At 39.6% G+C, this 17,938-nt stretch overlaps 1 protein-coding gene across 1 annotated transcript; it reads right to left on the bottom strand.

The window, feature by feature from the left end:
• Positions 1 to 4,280: 4,280 nt before the first annotated feature.
• Positions 4,281 to 17,013, bottom strand: LOC101166336 (protein Niban 1). Its single transcript, XM_004079286.5, has 14 exons — positions 16,832 to 17,013; positions 14,210 to 14,340; positions 13,961 to 14,098; positions 13,764 to 13,881; positions 10,916 to 11,077; positions 8,622 to 8,737; positions 8,433 to 8,537; positions 7,615 to 7,777; positions 7,297 to 7,478; positions 7,031 to 7,177; positions 6,804 to 6,914; positions 6,511 to 6,618; positions 6,323 to 6,434; positions 4,281 to 5,720 (listed from the first exon to the last, which is right to left on the bottom strand). The coding sequence occupies exons 1-14, from the start codon at positions 16,884 to 16,886 to the stop codon at positions 4,465 to 4,467; spliced, it is 2,904 nt and encodes a 967-aa protein (XP_004079334.1). The 5' UTR covers positions 16,887 to 17,013; the 3' UTR covers positions 4,281 to 4,464.
• Between the last annotated feature and the right edge of the window lie 925 nt (positions 17,014 to 17,938).

Genomic DNA, 17,938 nt, shown 5'->3' with positions numbered 1-17,938 from the left:
TGTTACAAACTGTGTGAGACAACAGATAATAGGAAACCAATAATGGCGCAGATTTTTTTAAGCACTGAGCCACTGTCACCACCACCCTCTTTAAATTTGCGCCCCGGGCAATTGCCTGTATTACATGTTCCTAAAACCGCTACTACTGCGCGCCCCCCCTGGCATCGCATCAGGAGGGTGCGTACCTCACTATTTGAGAAGCACTGGAGAAGAGGAAGTCCCCACATTTTATTGTCAATCATCTCCAGGTTCCAATAGAAATAAAATCAACTATTACACAGATTTCAGTTGTGCCCATAAGTTGTCAAAACCCTGGAAGAAGTGATGATTTTTTGGTCATTTTACAGAGAGTATGAAATTTTTTCCCATATATTCTGATGACTTTGTTCTGAAAACACACAAGTTAAAACAAAAGGGTTTGAATGGCAGGTGAAGGTATCCATCCTCACCTGTGACTCGTCTGCCTGTAATTAATGTGTGGGCACAAAAGATCTTGGAGTTTCTGGGCTCGCAACAAAGCCTTGCATCCCTCCAGTGCTGCACGGACATTTCTGGATCCTGAGTCAAAAGCTAAAGAGCAGTCAAAAGATCTACGGGAAAAGGTAACTGAACTGCGTAAAATCCGAAAGGGATAGGATACAATCAGATATCCAAGGAACTGAGAATGCCAGTCAGCAGTCTTCAAATTTTGATCAGGAAGTGGAAAGTGAGGAGTTCTGTTGAAACCAAGCAACAGCCACAAACCTTTCTGTCACAACTGCCAGACACATTTTTAGGGATGGAAATAAAACCCCAGAAATAACTTCAGCTGTGATCCAGGATGAAAAATGGGCTGCATGGTTGAATCGCCAGAAGAAAGCCTTTTTGTGTAAATGCCACAAAATCGCTCGCTTACAAACAACACAGAGATGTGCCTCCAAACTTCTGGACCAAAGTCCTTTGGAATTATGAGACCAAGATTTATCTTTTTGGCCACAACCATTAACTCTACATTTGGAGAGGAGTCAACAAGGCCTATGATGAAAATAACACCATTCCTTCTGTGAAACATAGAGGCAGAGTGCTTCAAATAACTGGTTGCTTCTTTTTGTTCGTCATCCACTACCCCTTGTGTGTGTTCCTGTAATCATTCTCCAAAGTATTTACCCCCTTTATCCTTTTGTAGCCTTGTCCCCTATCTCTACTGTTTCACTCTCCCTTCTCTCTTCTATCCGGTCCAAAAAGAGATGCACAAAAATATAACTTTTGCTAATTTTCAAAGATTAAAGGTAAGTATGACTCAATTATTGTTATTCATTTTGTACATGATTATTTGCTGTGTTGAAATAATGCAAAACTTTTTTGATAATTGATTCTTTATGTTACAGTTACACCATGTTAAAAATATGTGGATTATATTTGAGATGGTGGATGAATAAGATCCTTTTTCCTGAACACTCATATTATTATTTTTGCATCTAAACACAACATTGTGACCTAAAACTTACCAAATCACCCAAAAGTATCATAATTGAAACTATATCTAATAAAAAATATATATTGCAAATTTTTTGGTGGGGATTTCATCAAACGATTTTAAAAAACATCCTAATTCCCCAAAATTTGAATTTTCTTTCAATTCTTTGATGTTTATTGTAACTCCTTGTTAGCAGCGTGTCCTAAGAGTTCCTTAAGAATTTTCCAGCTTGTTCAGAACGCAGCAGCTAGATTGTTAGCAGGAACTAGCAGAAGAGATCACATCACTCATGTGTTAGTTTCGCTCCATTTGCTCCCAGTTGATTCTAGAATCAAGTTCAAGATCCTCCTGTTAACCTATAAGGCCTTTCATGGACTGGCCCCATCCTATATTAAGGACCTCATAGTCCCTTACCATCCAATAAGAACACTTCGCTCGCAAAATGAAGGACTGCTTGTGGTTCCTAGAATTAGTAAAAGTACGGTTGGAGGTAGAGCGTTTAGCCACCAAGCCCCTGTCTTATGGAATAAGCTCCCAGCTCATGTAAGAGAGGCCGATTCAGTTTCTACATTCAAAGTTAGACTGAAAACATTCCTCTTTGGACAGGCTTATTGTCAGACTAGTTAGTATTCAGAGATTATTTAACTTAATGTTAATGTGTTTAATTTAAACTTAATAACAATAACTATTTGTTTTAAAAGGCTGCTAGAAGTTGAAGCTGGGGTAACTATGGTGCTCCGGGGTTCTGTCTTCTTTTCCCATCTACTTCTACCCTTCCTCTCTTCTCCATTCTTGATCATCATTTATCATTTAGTTCTCCATGCCTCTGTTTGGTGCAGTGCGATTCATGTATTGTCCCTCTTTTCCTCTCCCCTCCTGGGGAGTGGGAGTGCTTCCAGACTCCTGTTGGCTCATCCGTGCTCCTGTTCCTGACCGTGTACCTCGCCTTTGCTCCTGCTCCTACACCTGGCTGTGGATCCTGCCTCTGGCTCATCTCTGGCTCGTCTCTGCTCTGTACCTGACCGAGTACCTCATCTCTGCTCCTGCTCCTACACCTGGCTGTGGATCCTGTCTCCGGCTCGACTTGCGCCCCTGACTGTCCCCCCAACCACGGCTGGATGAAGCTCGTCTGCTGGACTTTATATATGTAGTTGTAGAGTTGGATAAGTTATTCTTCTCTTAAGAGTTCTGGTAAATCGCCTGTCCCTCCTGGGGGAGGATCCCTCCTTCATGTGGGCACCCCTGAGGTTTCTTCGTTTTTTCCGGAATCCGTTTTTTTAGGAGTTTTTCCTTACCGCGAAGGGGGGTCTAAGGGCAGGGATGCCAGTATAGCTTAGTCAGTTTGTTAGTTCATTTTATTATTTTCCTATTGAACTCTTTGTATTCATGATCCTTTTGAGTTCATGTTTTACTTCGAAGACTGTTGTTGTGATTTTGGGCTATACAAATAAAATTGAATGTTGTGGGCTTTACAGTGTTAAGCCTCAAATGCAAAAGGGGTTTATACAAATATACTCCTTGTGTGTCCAAAGCTACAAACCGTCTGTCTATAACAGTAACATCTGTTCAACACCAGAGGCCATCAGCTTCTGTTTGTTCAGCTGTTGGGCAGAACTAGTTAGAAAAATTGCTAACTGAGCAAAGAGTTGCAACAGTTACATTTTTAGATTGGTGGAAAAAAGCTGAATGCACAAAAGATTTTAGAAATTAGACCTCCAGAGTGTGAGCTGTTCTCACTTATCACTCACTTTTTACCCTCTACACCAGTGAATTCCACTACAACTCTGATGCATGCCACATGCAAAAGTTCTCAGATGAAACAGCAATTGTGGCATGTATCAAAGAGGTTGAGGAGGGGGAGTACAGACAGCTGGTGGAGGACTTTGTGCACTGGAGCCAACGAAACTGCCTCCACCTTAACACCACCATAACAAAGGAGATGGTGCTGGACTTCCGTCGAACACCTGCTGCAGTTCAACCCATCCTCATTGGTGGAGCAGAGGTGGAGGCAGTAGATAACTACAAATACCTTGGAGTCCTAGACAAGAAGCTGAACTGGTCAGCAAACATGGACTCTATATACAGGAAGGGGCAGATCAGGTTATACTTCTTAAAAAAACGTGCCTCTTTTAATGTCTGCTCAGATCTCCTTTTTATGTTTTATGAGTCTGTTGTTTTAAGTGCCCTGTCTTATGCAGTGGTGTGTTGGGGGGGGGCACGAACAAAAAGGACATAAAAAAATTGAATCGTCTGACCAGGAGGGCAGGCTGTGTGGTGGGGCGGAACCTGGAGACAGTGGAGGTGGTGGCAGTTTGGACAGCATCATGAAGAACACTGGTCATCCCCTACATGGACTTATCACTGACCAGAGGAGCGCATTCAGCGACCGCCTTCGCTCTATGCCATGCTCCACAGAAAGACTCAGGAAGTCCTTTGCACCGAGTGCAATAAGACTGTTCACTACCGCCGGGAGGGGAGGGGGCATGAGGAGGAGTCACTAAACGGGCATCTACTTTTTACCACTTTTATGCTTTTACTTACTTTTATTTTATTTTTATTGCTCTTACACTTTTATTCTTTTTACCATGTTTTTAGTGAGTGTGATTATTTTATGATTTTATTACTATTTATTACTCAACTACTTTTTAAAATTTCAATTGAATGTTTGTGTATTTGAGGAGCAATGGATGGATATGCAAGTTCCCTCGGGATTAATAAAGTTATCTATCTATCTATCTATCTATCTATCTATCTATCTATCTATCTATCCTTTTATTTTGTTCATTAAATGCTTCCAAATAAAAAGAACGTGAACACTAAATCATTTTATTTGGTGGTTTATTGAGGGACAACAGCACAAGTCAACTTTGTGATTAAAATGATTTCAAATGTTTGAGTTATTGTTGACAAAATTAAAAAAAATTAAGGTTTAGCTTCTTGATCTTGTTTTGACAGAAGCCTCCTCTTCTTCACCTTTCTGTACCATTGGTGTAAAGCTGCTGTCATATTTAAAGCTGGTCAGAGTCTGATGCTGGTATGGAGGTGGTAACATCAGAATCCTCTCCTGCTGGGACAGTGGGTGTGATAATAGTTTCCACCTCAGTGACCTCCGTCACCAGTTCTCTGATGATGGCCACACTGTCCAGTGGTAGCTCTTCAGGACTCTCTGACTGTGGTTCTTCAGGTTGGACACTTTGGGAAGCCTCCTTTTCTTCCTTTACCTCTTCTTCTTCTACATGAACTTCGTCTTCTGCTGTGTTCTCTTTGTCTGTTTTCACCTCACTCTCCGTGACTTCATACTGAATTTCCTCAATCTTCTTCTGCTCTGTGTTTGAGGCCATTGTGAGCTCTGCTGTCAGAGCAGCAGGCTCATCTCCTGTGAGGTCTACATGTTCCACCTGTCCTTCCATCTCAACCTCTTTCCTCTCTATGACTGTTTCATTCACTTCTTTCTCTTCTTCACCTTTTTGTTTCTCCTCTTTTTCTTTCTCCAATTCCCAGTTATCTTTTATTTGTCCTGTTAAATAAACAGCTCTGTCAGTGGTCTGCTGGACCTGCTGAATCTCAGATTCTATGGAGGACGGAGCAATGGCTTCACTTAGTGACCCGAGACTAACTTTTGTTGGACTGTCTGTTCCAGATGTGTGTGATGGGGAAGGAGGTTGGATGGCAGAGGCCTCCTCGGATACTTGATCGGAATTTAGGAGTTCAGGTGTTGCAGGATCTTCAGGCATTTCTGGAAGCTCACTTTGAGAAGATCCAGCCTGAACGTCTGTTGGCTGAGGAGAGTCCAGAGCAGACGTGTATGCCGACTCTGAGATGTTGGATCCCAGATCAGCTGGTGGATCCTGTGTGTCACATGTGACAGGTCCATCACACGTGGAAGTCTCGTCTATCGCTGGAATCGTTTCACTTTCAATCTTGCCAGAAACATCCTCACTTCCACCATCATCCCACTGTTGTGTCACGACAATCAGAGGAGACTGTACCGCACTCTGCTCTGGTAACGGACATGTGCTGGACTCTGATTTGGTGTTGACCTCAAGGTCTGCACCACTCTGAGAGCAAACAACAGCCGATTCAACTCCACCTTCCATTGGAGTTTGTTTCTGATCACCTCCCAGCTCAGATGAGATGGAATCCCGAGTGTCCATAGTGGGGCTGTCAAATACAGTCTGTCCCAGCAGACTGTACTGACTGATGGCCAAATCTGAAGTGTCCAGGAGCAGATTGTTGCTCTTCTTACTTGCAGCCTCTTGGACCACTGTAATAGACAAAACATTAAATTTTCTGAGTCAATTCCTTTCTAATTTCCTTCAACTATTAAAAGCATGTGCTAAAATAACTTGATTCAGTCATGACAAGGACACTGATTTTGATTAAATAAAATCTATGGTGATTAACCCTTGTGCTATCTCATGGGGTCAAAATGAACATTGACGTGTTCTCCCTACCATGACAAAGGTGGATAAAGGTGGAAAGATTTCATGTAATCCATGGACACCAGTGAAGATCACAAATCATTGAAGAAAAAAGGTTCAGAGGACTGTCTAGTGGGTCTAGATGACCCAACTCCCAATGGTAAAGTGCCTACGATAGCACAAGGGTTAATGCAATCATCTTTTCTGATCATTATCAATAAAAACTTTGCATTTTGTTATTTTATTTGTGATGTGTAATAACAATTTCTGGAATAATTTAATGTCTTTGTAATCAATCAGCTCTTTATCTTCTTTGATATGCTCGGTACTTATGGATTTCATATATAAATTTTTGTTTTCATTTGTCCTCTGTAGTATTTTTTTCTTTTGATTGCTTGAAATAAATGAAATACTATGCACATAAGGCATCAGTCTATGTACTTACCTGTCTCTGTCTCTTTGGAGAGAAGGTTTCTCAGAACATCATCATAGATGTTTTGAACCACAATAAAGCTGCTGTAGTCGGAGAAGATGTACTGCTCGAACTGCTGGAGCTCCTGCACACAGAAAACAGGTGCTTTGCTTAGTGTGAGCAACAAAGGAGCACAAACTGTGTCTGTGAGTTTGACCTACAGTTTTCCAGCTGCTGTCCATCCTCCTGGTGAGAGCAGGAAGAGTGATCTCCAGCAGAGCTTCTTCATAGAGCCTCCTCTGGACCACTCGGCTGTCATAATCCAGCTGCTGCTCAAGCACACACATGTTTTCCAACACACTATTGTGTTAATTACTAAAAACATTCGCCAATAAATCTAAGTTAACTCCAAAATGTGCTTCATTCTGTATTTCCAGGTCTTTTTTTTTGTTAACCAGAATTGGTTCTTAATTCACTTATACTGTTGAATAAATGTAAATCTAAAATTCTTTACCTTGAATACTCTCTCTTTAGCACGATCCATCTTCACAGGAACGAGAGTGGCTTGCAGCCTTGTTGATGACTGCAAGAATTGTTCCAAGGTGTACACAGCACTGTCCAGCAGCTGCAAGGCACAAACCACAAAAGTTCATGTGTCTGCAAGGGGAAAAATCTGAATTTGAACTTGCTCTTTTTTGTCTTTGTTCCTTGCTAAACTTGGCTGCAGGTTCTCCGTCTTACCTGCTCCATCTCCAGGTGTGCAGAATGTACCAGTCTCTGAGCACTGCTCAATCCAAAGCGACCTTTTAAGTCTTCAAGTTTCTCTGCCAGGCTCTCCACCTTCCTGTAGCTTTGCTCCAAACTGATGGAGTGCAAACTGGAAGATATCTGGAACAAAACACACTCGGCTGAAACCAGAACCATGAATCAAAAGAGAAATTTCTGAGATTTTAAATGCAAAATTCATAACTGGATGCAAGGAAATAAAAATGTTTAAGGCATCTCACTTGCTTTGTCTCCTCCGTCCCTCCATTTGTAAGTGAAAAGTTGGAATCCATCTGTGTGTGCAGTGTGTCCTGCATCCCAAGAATCCCTGAACCTATATTCTCTGAAAGCGCCTCAAGGATGGAGGACAAAAACGGAGCTACAGACTCGCTGCACACTTTCTCAGCCTCTTCAAGTATGCATGCTGCAACGTACAGAAACATCCACAAGGTGTTGACAAAAACACACATTTTGATTTTCATAAGGTCTAACTGCATGAAAGCTGCATCCGTGGATAAAAACAACAGTTTTTCCTAAAATAAATCTCTGTTAGATATTACCTTTAACTTTTTCCTCCAGGAAGCTACGAGAAGACATGATCTGGTCCAGGTTAGATCTGATCAGAGTCTGACTGGCTGAAGCTGTCTCCTGACACTCCTTCCTCAGAACCTCCAGACCTGCAGTCAACTGATCCAGCACCAGCATGTAGGCTGCCTGGACTGTCTACACAAAAAAAGTAACAACAACCTGTTGATGGGGGGCTGAAATGATGATACCCCACTCAGTTGTACCGTCAAATGGCAAAATGTTAAATGACATATACTTATATAGCGGTTTTCTACCTTCTGAGAGCGGCCAAAGCACTTCACAGTCCCATTCACACACACATTCACACATTGATGCCCTGGAGGCTCAGTCGAACAAAGCAACAGTAAAAAAACATAATTGTGATTTCAAAAGAAATTTGCTTTGGTTTTCAAATAGCTAGAGTTTTAACCCTTTAACTGCCTGTTCAACCAAACAGTAGAGCACATTAAGAAAACATAAATAAAACAGTGGATGTCTATATTACTTCCCCAAAACAATTAAAAGCAGAAAATATTTTTTTTAAGAATTTTGTCCTGTTTGGATACCTGTATTGAAAGGGTTAATATGATATAATCACAATAAATATGTTTTAAAAAATATAATGAAGAGACAGGAAATGGGTTTCAAGAAAATTAGTTCATGGATTTCCAAAATCGGTTTTTAAAAAAAGTTGTAAAAAGAAAACAAAACATTTTACTTTTAAAGTCATGTCTTTTACCAAACCTTTTCAGGAGTTGCTAAACACTAAAACCAAAACAGAGTTTTGCTTGATTGTTTGAGTAAAACTCACTGCCAACCACTGTCGAATCCTCTCAATCTTCTTCCCTTTCAATTTGGAATTTAATTGACTCTGTAACCATGGCAACACCTCCTCCATCACCAGTGAAGCGAGCACCTGCAAACACACAATGCATTGACAATGGGGCTCATTTCTGAGAAGCCAAAAGTCAAAAAGCTGGAGATGGTGTGTCTTGCTGACTTGTTCTTCGGTGCCCAAAAGCTTTTCCCAGGATTCATAGCATCCTTTGTCCTGTTGGTAAAGACGGAAGGCTCGCGCAAAGGCCTGACCCTCATGTGATGTCCTGTGCCAGGAGTCTGCAAAGAAAAATGTACTTCGATTTTTTAAGAACCCTGGTAATTAATTTTCTGATTTTATCAAGTTGCCTTTGAAACATCGGTAATAGTAGATTTTTACCCCTGCTATAGACAAACACTTTTGCTTTAGTGTTGTTAAAGAAAACTATTGTTTGAAATCAAATCTTCTCCTACAATTTTCATATCCTGTGGTAAAAATAAAAAGCTTTTGTAAGTGTTCTGGTAAATCTCTGTTTCTAGCTTTAAACATAGCTAATAAAGTCTGCAATTCAAATACATTTTTAAGTGTTAATAAACTTAACTCAATGAAAAGTTCATTAATAAAGTTTAATTATAAAATAGAATGATAGTATTGAAAATTTATGAAATTCAATAATATTTTGAAATTATTTTAAAAAACTTTGAAGAAAAAACCCCCTCTCCATTTCATCTGTGATTGTATGCATTCTAAAACAAAAAAGCTACATTTTTATCTTCATTAAACAAAAAAACTGGCAGAATCTGAGCAGCTGAAATCTGTCATGTTTATTAGGACATTTTAAGAATAACAGGGAACTTCTTGATTTTAGTTAGGACTAGCTTTTTGCCACAAATGCTGAATATCTACAACATGCAGCAATAAAATTTTCAGTTAACAGTTTGAGTGCCTAGTCCTTGCAGCGAGTCTTAGCAACAAGACTCTTCAAAAATCCGGTCAGTAACAACATGTTTTTTTTACTTCATCTACAGGTTTTTTCTTTCAATTTTAGTTGATGAAAGCTGAAGAGCCCAGAGTACACAAGAATATACAAACACATTTTACCATGCAGGAGGTTTTAAAACTTTATTCAGTGCTGCTACAAATGTACTTGTTTACTCCTGAATTCTAAAGTCCACGTGTGCACACAAAGTTTCACTTCTCAGTTCTTTACACTGAGTTGTGAGGTTGTAGGAAAACGTAATCTTTGGTGGTTTACTTCCTCATCATGAGTTTAAGGAATGTTCAATTGCTAAACTATGTTGAGGAACAGAAGGTTCATGAATGGTGAGGAACATCCGTCAGCAGCACCAGTGCAATTTGCATGATGGCAAAGTAACAAAGTCTCTGAAGTGAACTGTAAGGCTTTGGTGTGAAAATGCTGCAGTGAAAATATTTACATTTCTATACTTTCTGCAAAAGTGATTGATCATTTAGATTTTCCACAGCGTTTCTTTACTCTACTAGACTGGTATGTTTCTAAAGGAATTTGTTGCATAATATTTCTGTTTTGATTGACTTTCACCTAGCTCGTGTGGAATTTTAAGGGCCAGGTCAGGCTCTGGCGGCACCATGACCCCGTAAGGGATACAATGGGTTAATAAAATGGATGGATGTAGTTTTGGATTTCACTTACTACGAAATAAAGGAAAGCTGTGTCTTAATCTAATTGGAAAAATTTGCATGTTTGTATATATTCAGTATTTATGTATTTTGAGTTTATCTTATCAATTTATGCAGAAACCTTTAACACACACATTTAGCAACTTTGGGGAAATGAGGAAACTGTTTTCTGTAGCAGAAGTGTGAAACCATAGAGACAACCAACCCGCAATCTTCCTGAAAAAAAACTCCAATAAATGAATCGGTCTAAATAAAAGGGTTTTTTTTGGAAGTCACACTTTGGCCTGTGTTGTGTTTCCTGTCTGTGCTCCGGCTAACATTAAACATTTACGTCTTTGCATTTGCACGCTTGTAGGTGTGAACTAGAGGGGTTATTTCTTTTAGGTTTGCATCTTGCGAACCACACAGGAAGCCAGCGTCAATAGTTTTATCTGTTACCCAGGCAACTGTCACAACATGAGCTGTGAGGCACAGCTGTACGGATGAGACAGTTTTGCTGTCAAAGATTTTGTTCCTTCATCTGACATTAAACTTGAGTTGCTTTCAATGTCCCATATGTGTTTTATGTTTGCAGTATACTGATGTTCTAGGTAACAATTTTATCATAAAAATTAAATTTTTATTTCTGGACGTCTGTACCCAAGTTGAATGTTATTATTTTAATGAAATCAGTTTTCTTAATGAGAATAATTTTCCAAAAGTGATAAACTTGAAAGTCTCTGTTGTTGGAAGTTTTCAAAAATTGTCATGTTTTCACGTTTAAATTCTAAAACCTTTTTCATGTACACGTCTCTCACAGACATGAGTTTTTATTTTACCAAGGTTTTGGTGTCGGATGCAGGTCTTGAGGACAGAAAGGAAGTGATCTCGTTCCCCTTCTTGTTGAAACAGGAAGCAGGTGTAGCCTTTATAAGGCAGATGGAGGTACACTGCAAACGTATCTGGAGATGACACCACTGAAGATGAATCCTCCTTTGCTCCTGTGGACACAGACAAATGGGATGAGGGCTGAACTGAATGTAGAGTGCAACCACACTCACTGGCCACTTTATTAGGTACACCTTACTAGTATTAGGTTGAACCCCCTATTGCTTTAAGAACTGCCTTAATCCTTGGTGGCATATATTCAACAAGGTACTGGAAACAATCCTCAGAGAGTTTGGTCCATGTTGACATGATAGCATCCCCTAGTTGCTGCAGATTTGTTGGCTGCATGTCCACGATGCCAATCTCCTGTTCCACCACATCCCAAAGGTGAACTATTGGGTTGAGATGAGGTGACTGTGGAGGCCCTTTGAATCCAGTGAACTCAAGTTCAAGAAACCAGTGTGAGATTATTCCAGTTTTATGACACAGCACCTTATCCATCCTTAGCCATCAGAAGATGGTACACTGTAGTCATAAAGGGATGAACATGGTCAGGAGCAAGACTCAGGGAGACTGTGGCATTATAACATTGCTTATTTGGTACTAAGGGGCTCAAAGTTTGCCAAGAAAATATTCCCCACACAATGACACCACCGTCAATTTGAACCATTAATACAAGGCAAGGATGGATCCATGCTTTCATGCACCGGACATCAAATTCTGACCGTACCATTCGAATGTCGCAGCAGAAATTGAGACTCATCAGACCAGACAACATTTTTCCAACAACCATGCCATGTTCAAAGTCACTTAAATCCCCTTTCTTCCCTATTCTGATGCTCAGTTTAAACTGCAGTAGATCGTATTGACCATGTCTAAAGTTGCTGCCATGTGATTGGCTGATTAGAAAAATTTATGTTGGACAGGTGTACCTAATAAAGTGGCCAGTGAGTGTATATTCTTTAAGTCGGAAAAGTGAAAAGAAATGCCTGGTGTGTTATTTTAAGTTTTCATACTGACAGGTCCAGTTTTTGTTTGAAGAAAAGATGTCATAGCTACACCTCACTTTAATGCCAAATGAAACAGAGGCTGCAACATGACACATTGGAGTTTTGAACAATAAGTTGTTGCTGTGAGGGAATAAATAATGTGATTCCCTGTTCATTCCATGTGCTTGCCCACTGACAAAAAAAGGATCTATCTTCAACTGGTATGGTGCATTAATCGAAACAAGGAAAGACAAAATAAGAACAAATGAACCTAAAACAGGTAACAACCCATTTGCGTTTTGAAGAGTAACAAAATTATTTTGCCAAAGAGCCTTGTTTCTCAACCACAAAGGTCAGATGGTTCTTGTAGTTGACCATGAGGTGCATACTTTTTGGGAGAGATTTGTCACCCACTCCTTTTTTAGATCTTCCCCAAATCATTGGGGTTTTGGAGTTGATCATTTGGTAACTCAATGCATCATCTTTCACAGATTTCAGTGGGCTGAAATCTTTCCTGACAATTCCTGACAGCAATTTTCCTTTTACTTAAAAAAAAAAAAACTGCCCCACATGTGGTCACCTTTCAGCTGTTCTGTTATTTTAGCTCAAGACAGCTTTTATAACACTTTAGATCAATAATCTTGTCCTTGACATTGTTGGAAAGCTGTGTTGTTGGTAACAGATGATGGTTTTGAATCTGCCTGACTGACTACTTCTGTGGACGGGTGACACTATTTCAGCACTGTTTGTTCCTGCATGTAAAGGACTCCCAGGAGCCTCCCACTGCTTTGAACCCATTCATGAAACTGTCATTTGGGATGTGGTGAAGCTTTTTCTGATTTTCCATTCACACTTTTGGTCTTCTGTTAGCATCATATGGGTCATGTAACATGGAGTGAAAATTTTTTTTATTGCAGCTTTCATTCCATGCATTCTACCCACCCTCCCCCACCTGATATACTATTAAACGTCTGGAGGATCTGAGGCTTTTTTAACCACATATTTGGGAAAACTTCTTAAGTCTCCTCCATTTTTTTGCACAAAGGACTTGGCAATCTGACTTTTATGTACCTGATGCTACGTTCACACCGGCTACGGCATTGCATTTAAGCTCCAATGAAAAGTCTATGTAAACGCAGCTATATGCGCATTTTGGGCTTGGTTGCAATTAAGCTTTTAAGTCTGTTTCTGTGGCAAAACACGTGGCCATTGAACCACAATGAAAGTTGAAACAGTTGAACTTTGAGTAATCAGGGACATATGGATGGCTTCCCTTTTAATTCACAGAGGTGCCAACCATTTAAAAATTGTTCATGAAGGAGAAATTATTAATTGCGATTTTTGCTTGGCTGGACTTCTATGACACCAAGTCTTTCGTGTATCAAAATAGAGCTTTGAAAGAAAAAGTCTGGAGCAACATTCGCAAATTTTGTGCTTCTTCGACATTTCACACCAAACCTCTTCAAGCTGTAAGTACACGCAATAGTATCGGCCAGGGACAGTCCTATGTAAACACCATATGCAAAAAGCGCATTGAAGAACACACGATCAGTGCGTTCTTGAACGTGCTGTACATGGTGTGAATGTAGTGTGAGGGGCAAATATTTATAGCATTTGTGTAAATGTATGTTGTGTCTTTTTGCTGTCACTTCTATTTCTCTTTACAGATTCCTCTGCAGTGAGCAAACACTAGTTTTGGTTTCACAATCCAGAATCATTTATGTTGCACAACTAGATGTCAACACCTTTAATCCGTATTAAGCATGTGTCAGAATGCCTTTGAGTTTCCTGGTGTTGGATTGGTAAATACCATTCAGTATTCCAGCGCAGGTCTTTTCCAACTGAGCCCTTGACTCCTCCTCTGTGGTGAACACCCGAGCCCCGGCTGGCTGAATGACCTCCTTCGGTGGGGAACCACGTTTGAAAACCTACACAAGAAGTAGAACACAGATCAAATACAGCAAATGCCATCTATTGTGTACAAAAATGTCATGCACGTGTCGTTACCTCTACACTGTCGTGTATTTCCACTTTGTAGATTCTTCTCAGGAGAATGTACCTCTCTTTCCACTTCTTACCCTGCTCATCCCAGCAGGAGAACCTCACACTCCCTTGGTACAGCACCTCCTCTGGATCACAGTGAGGCTTCACAAGAACACAATGTTGAGACACAAACAACAAATTCTTCCTGTTCTATCAATTATAAAGCCTGACGTATCAGTGGTTTTCTTTATGGAAAAACTCGTCAGCTCATACCCGGGTCTTCAGCAATAAGCCCCTCCCTTCTTTCTTGGGCTCCATCTCCTGGTGTAAGTGTCCAAGGTAAGCCACAGCATACTGCTGGCGATAAAATCCACTGAAGCTTTTAAACGCTGCATCAACCAGCCCTGGAACCACATGGGAGAACGAAAATAGCATGACAAAGATACCAACCACACTTTTTGAGAATAAAAGCAGGTGTTGCACAACAACATTGAGGGTTTGAACATGAAGATGGTTGTGTGTGAATTTGAGTGGTAATTCCTAATTTTAGGCGTGGTTCATGATGTTGATCTCCATTGCCAAGCATCTAACTATGAGTCCTGTAACACAACTGCCAACTGTTTTTGCTGAAGTAACCTGGAATGGCTTCTGGAAACTTCTGAAAGTTTCCAACTTTTGAAGGTGATCTCATAAATGACAAATCATTTCCTAGACTTTGCCATAATAACATTTATGGACAATCCAGCCTGACAACTGTTCAAATGCCCAGTCAAGTTGCTCTCAAGTTCAGAGTGTGACGGTCACCTGTTAAAGACCCATTTCAATGAAAATTGTGTTTTTGGTATTTTTAACATGTTCTTGTGGGATTTTTTTCTCATGATGGAGAAGATATACAAAGAAAATTAAGATTAAAACTGCATTTCTGAGTATTTCTTTATTCACATTGTTGTGAATCAGGAACAAACAAAAAACTGCTGAAGGAAAAAGCTTGTAGCTGTAACTAGAAGCTACAATCAGCAGGGCACAAGCTCCCTGCTCCACTTCATTTTGATGCATCCACTTGTATACAATTAAATCCATGTACGTCTTTGTTTCCTCATCCAGGCTGGCATCTGGCTCAAAACTGTATGGCTGGATAGCTCCGATTTAGCTTGACATTTTTGTTGAAGCGGTAATGTTAAATTGGGAGTGTGAGGGAACTACGAGCTAGCGGGAGAGCGTGTAAACAAAAGGATGATGGGAAATGAGGGGAGGCTTACTCCGTTCCAACAGTCGTGATCACAACTCAAAGGCAAATTTCTAGTGAACTCCTGCCGCTCTGCAAACTATGTCCCAGAAAATAACAGTTTTTTATTTTTAATTTTGCCTGAAAAAGGCTAATCATAACCAAAAGTCCACTCTAAATGCTTTTTAAAAAGATATTTGGACGCGACTTTAAGGGCAATTTCATCTTATAGTAGGTTTACAGGCAGAGCCTCTGAGTGTCTCAGTGTCTCAGTGTCCTTGTGCAAGACCGCTTGTCTCTCCAGCGCTTTACATGGTGGATCAGCTGACTGTAAAGCTCCAATAAGAAGACAGAAAAGTGTCATAAAAAGAGCCACTGTTCACCAAAAGCTTGCTTACATCTGTTGGGAAGTTGTGCTAGTTCACATCAGAGTAAAGCCTGACTTGTTTGTGTAGCAACACAGTGAATCGCCCTGACTCCAGTTACTTCAACTTTAATAAAGGAAGTCTGGGTGCTGACCTTCGGGTGATGTTGGATCAAAATTGTTGCTGGTGTAAGAAAATGATAAAAACGTTAGTTTTAACTTTGTTTTTACTGATTTTTTTATGATAACAAAGCAAGTATATACATAAGTGTAATGACAAAAGACATTAAACTTATCACACGTTTGTAACCCCAGGTTTGTTTCCTTCCTTTGTTTGCTGTGAGAATCTTAGCTTTGGGAGGCCACAATGTGTTTAGAAGCAAACCAAAGGTCATATCTCCTGTTTATCATTTGTTTACAGTACGTGGTCAGTATCACACATTCAGTCCATCTGACTTTACTAAAACACACAAACTAACACACAGAGATGGAAGAAAGATCAGACAACCCATAATATTATAATAGTTGGAAATAGCTGTAATTACATTGAAATTTGCTGGGGAAATCAGTGGCAGGATGTGACTGAGCTGATAAGACGTACAGGAATGCACACTCTGATAAATAAAAGCCTCCGAATATGTTGCTTTTGTTTGACATTTAAGGTGTCATGAGAGGTAAAATAGACTTGAAATTACGTTACCCCTTTTTGTGTTAGTTTGATGGTGAAAAAATGTTTGGTGATTGAAGTGGGCGTTGTAGGCCACGGCCCTGTCCTGAGCCTGATTCAAAGGATCTTTGCAGACACACCCCTCTCCACATTTCCTGTTCCTCTTGTTGCAGAAAGCCCTTCATAAAGTTAAATCCACTCCATGATCTCTCACAGAATATTTACCAATGAATATCATCTCATGATACTTCATAGTAGGGATTCTCATAAAACTGAAATGTTCTGAAGTGCAGGTAAAAACATTAAAACATCAGTCCAGGTCTGATGCAGTGATATGATCAAAGAAAGCAGAGTAAAAATTAAATGCAAAATATGGCAGGTTTGAAATTTTAAGCCTTGTTATTTACATCATGCTGCAAACACTTTGCCCACACCTACTTGCACAAAACAAACAATTATAGTTGCAACTGTGCAACAACTAATGCAAGTCTGCTCTCATTCATAAGATTTATCTGTTTGCTGTTTGACTGTTGTCACACTTCACTTTATATTTATGCATAAAAATTCATTATCCAAGTCCAGAACACTAGTCTATAAAATTGCTAAAATTTGAAAAACATTATAAAGTCTGTTGGTTACCTTTAATGTGGCTTATTTTGGCCTCATCCAGCATGCCAGAAGAAGATGCTCCCATTTTAAAAGGCTTTCTTCTCAAATATATCTGAAGCAGCCAAGTTTTCTTTTCAAATTTGACTGCACAGGAGCAGCAAGTGTCAACTGAGAGATCTGCTCTGATGTGTCAAGTGGTTTCGCTCAGCTAATTTCCTTCCCGCCTCCAGATCTGAGTCTGTGTGTGGTGAGTTGGGCGGGACTGTTAAAATATGAGGGTTAGGCTCACCACATTGATGCCCTATCAACTGCATCTTAAGCAGCTGCCACAATCACCTTCTGAAACCCTCTGCTGGTAAACTTATGCCAAAACTAAAATTTTCCCCTCAATTTTTACTTTTTGAAACGAACTTGTACTTTTTAATTCTTTTTTTATGTTTTAGTAATTTTATGTATGCTAACAAGAAAATAAAATAACATTAAAAAAACACTCTTGAGGCCATGAAGGTGCTGCTATTGAGTGAGTTAAACACTCAAAAAAAGGAAATTACCAGCCAATTAAGTTTATGAAAATGTAACTTGTCATTTCAACCAGAAAATGTTATTTTTGTAAATCTTATGTGAATGAATCATGTCGATTGTACATAAAAATAATCAATTTAACAGTTACTAATTTCAATCATCTTGATCCAACATGATACCATTAAATTGGATTACATTGGTAATCGCAAGGAATTGTGGGATACCATTTTCTTTGTCTATCTGGGCAGATGGGGGTCTAAGTGGGAGTTTTTGTCCATAAGTTTTATTATCTAGCTGTTTTACTCTATTTTAACTAGTAATTTAAACTGTCGTGTTTATTTTTTTTCTGCACCATGAGTTAGAGTGTGGTAGAGGATGATGACCACCCCCTTGCAACTACCCCTGGTTCACGCTACACAAGCTCCTGCCTTGTAATGTGAGACTTTGCTGTGAAGTCATGTCTTTAATGTGTAAAATTAACAGACCCATTGATTAAAACTTCAGAAAAGACTGTCAATTTCAAATTTATAAATAAAATTATAGAAAAAATACAAGATTTAGGCTTATCAACATAAATTGAGTTGGGTAGTCATACAAATTTAAGTTGAATAAACT

This window comes from Oryzias latipes, chromosome 17 (genome assembly GCF_053564925.1).
Source record: "Oryzias latipes strain Hd-rR chromosome 17, Olatipes_Hd-rR_3.1".
Classification (NCBI taxonomy): domain Eukaryota; kingdom Metazoa; phylum Chordata; class Actinopteri; order Beloniformes; family Adrianichthyidae; genus Oryzias; species Oryzias latipes.
Note: the sequence above shows the minus strand (reverse complement) of the source record. Positions and strands in the feature narration are given on the sequence as shown.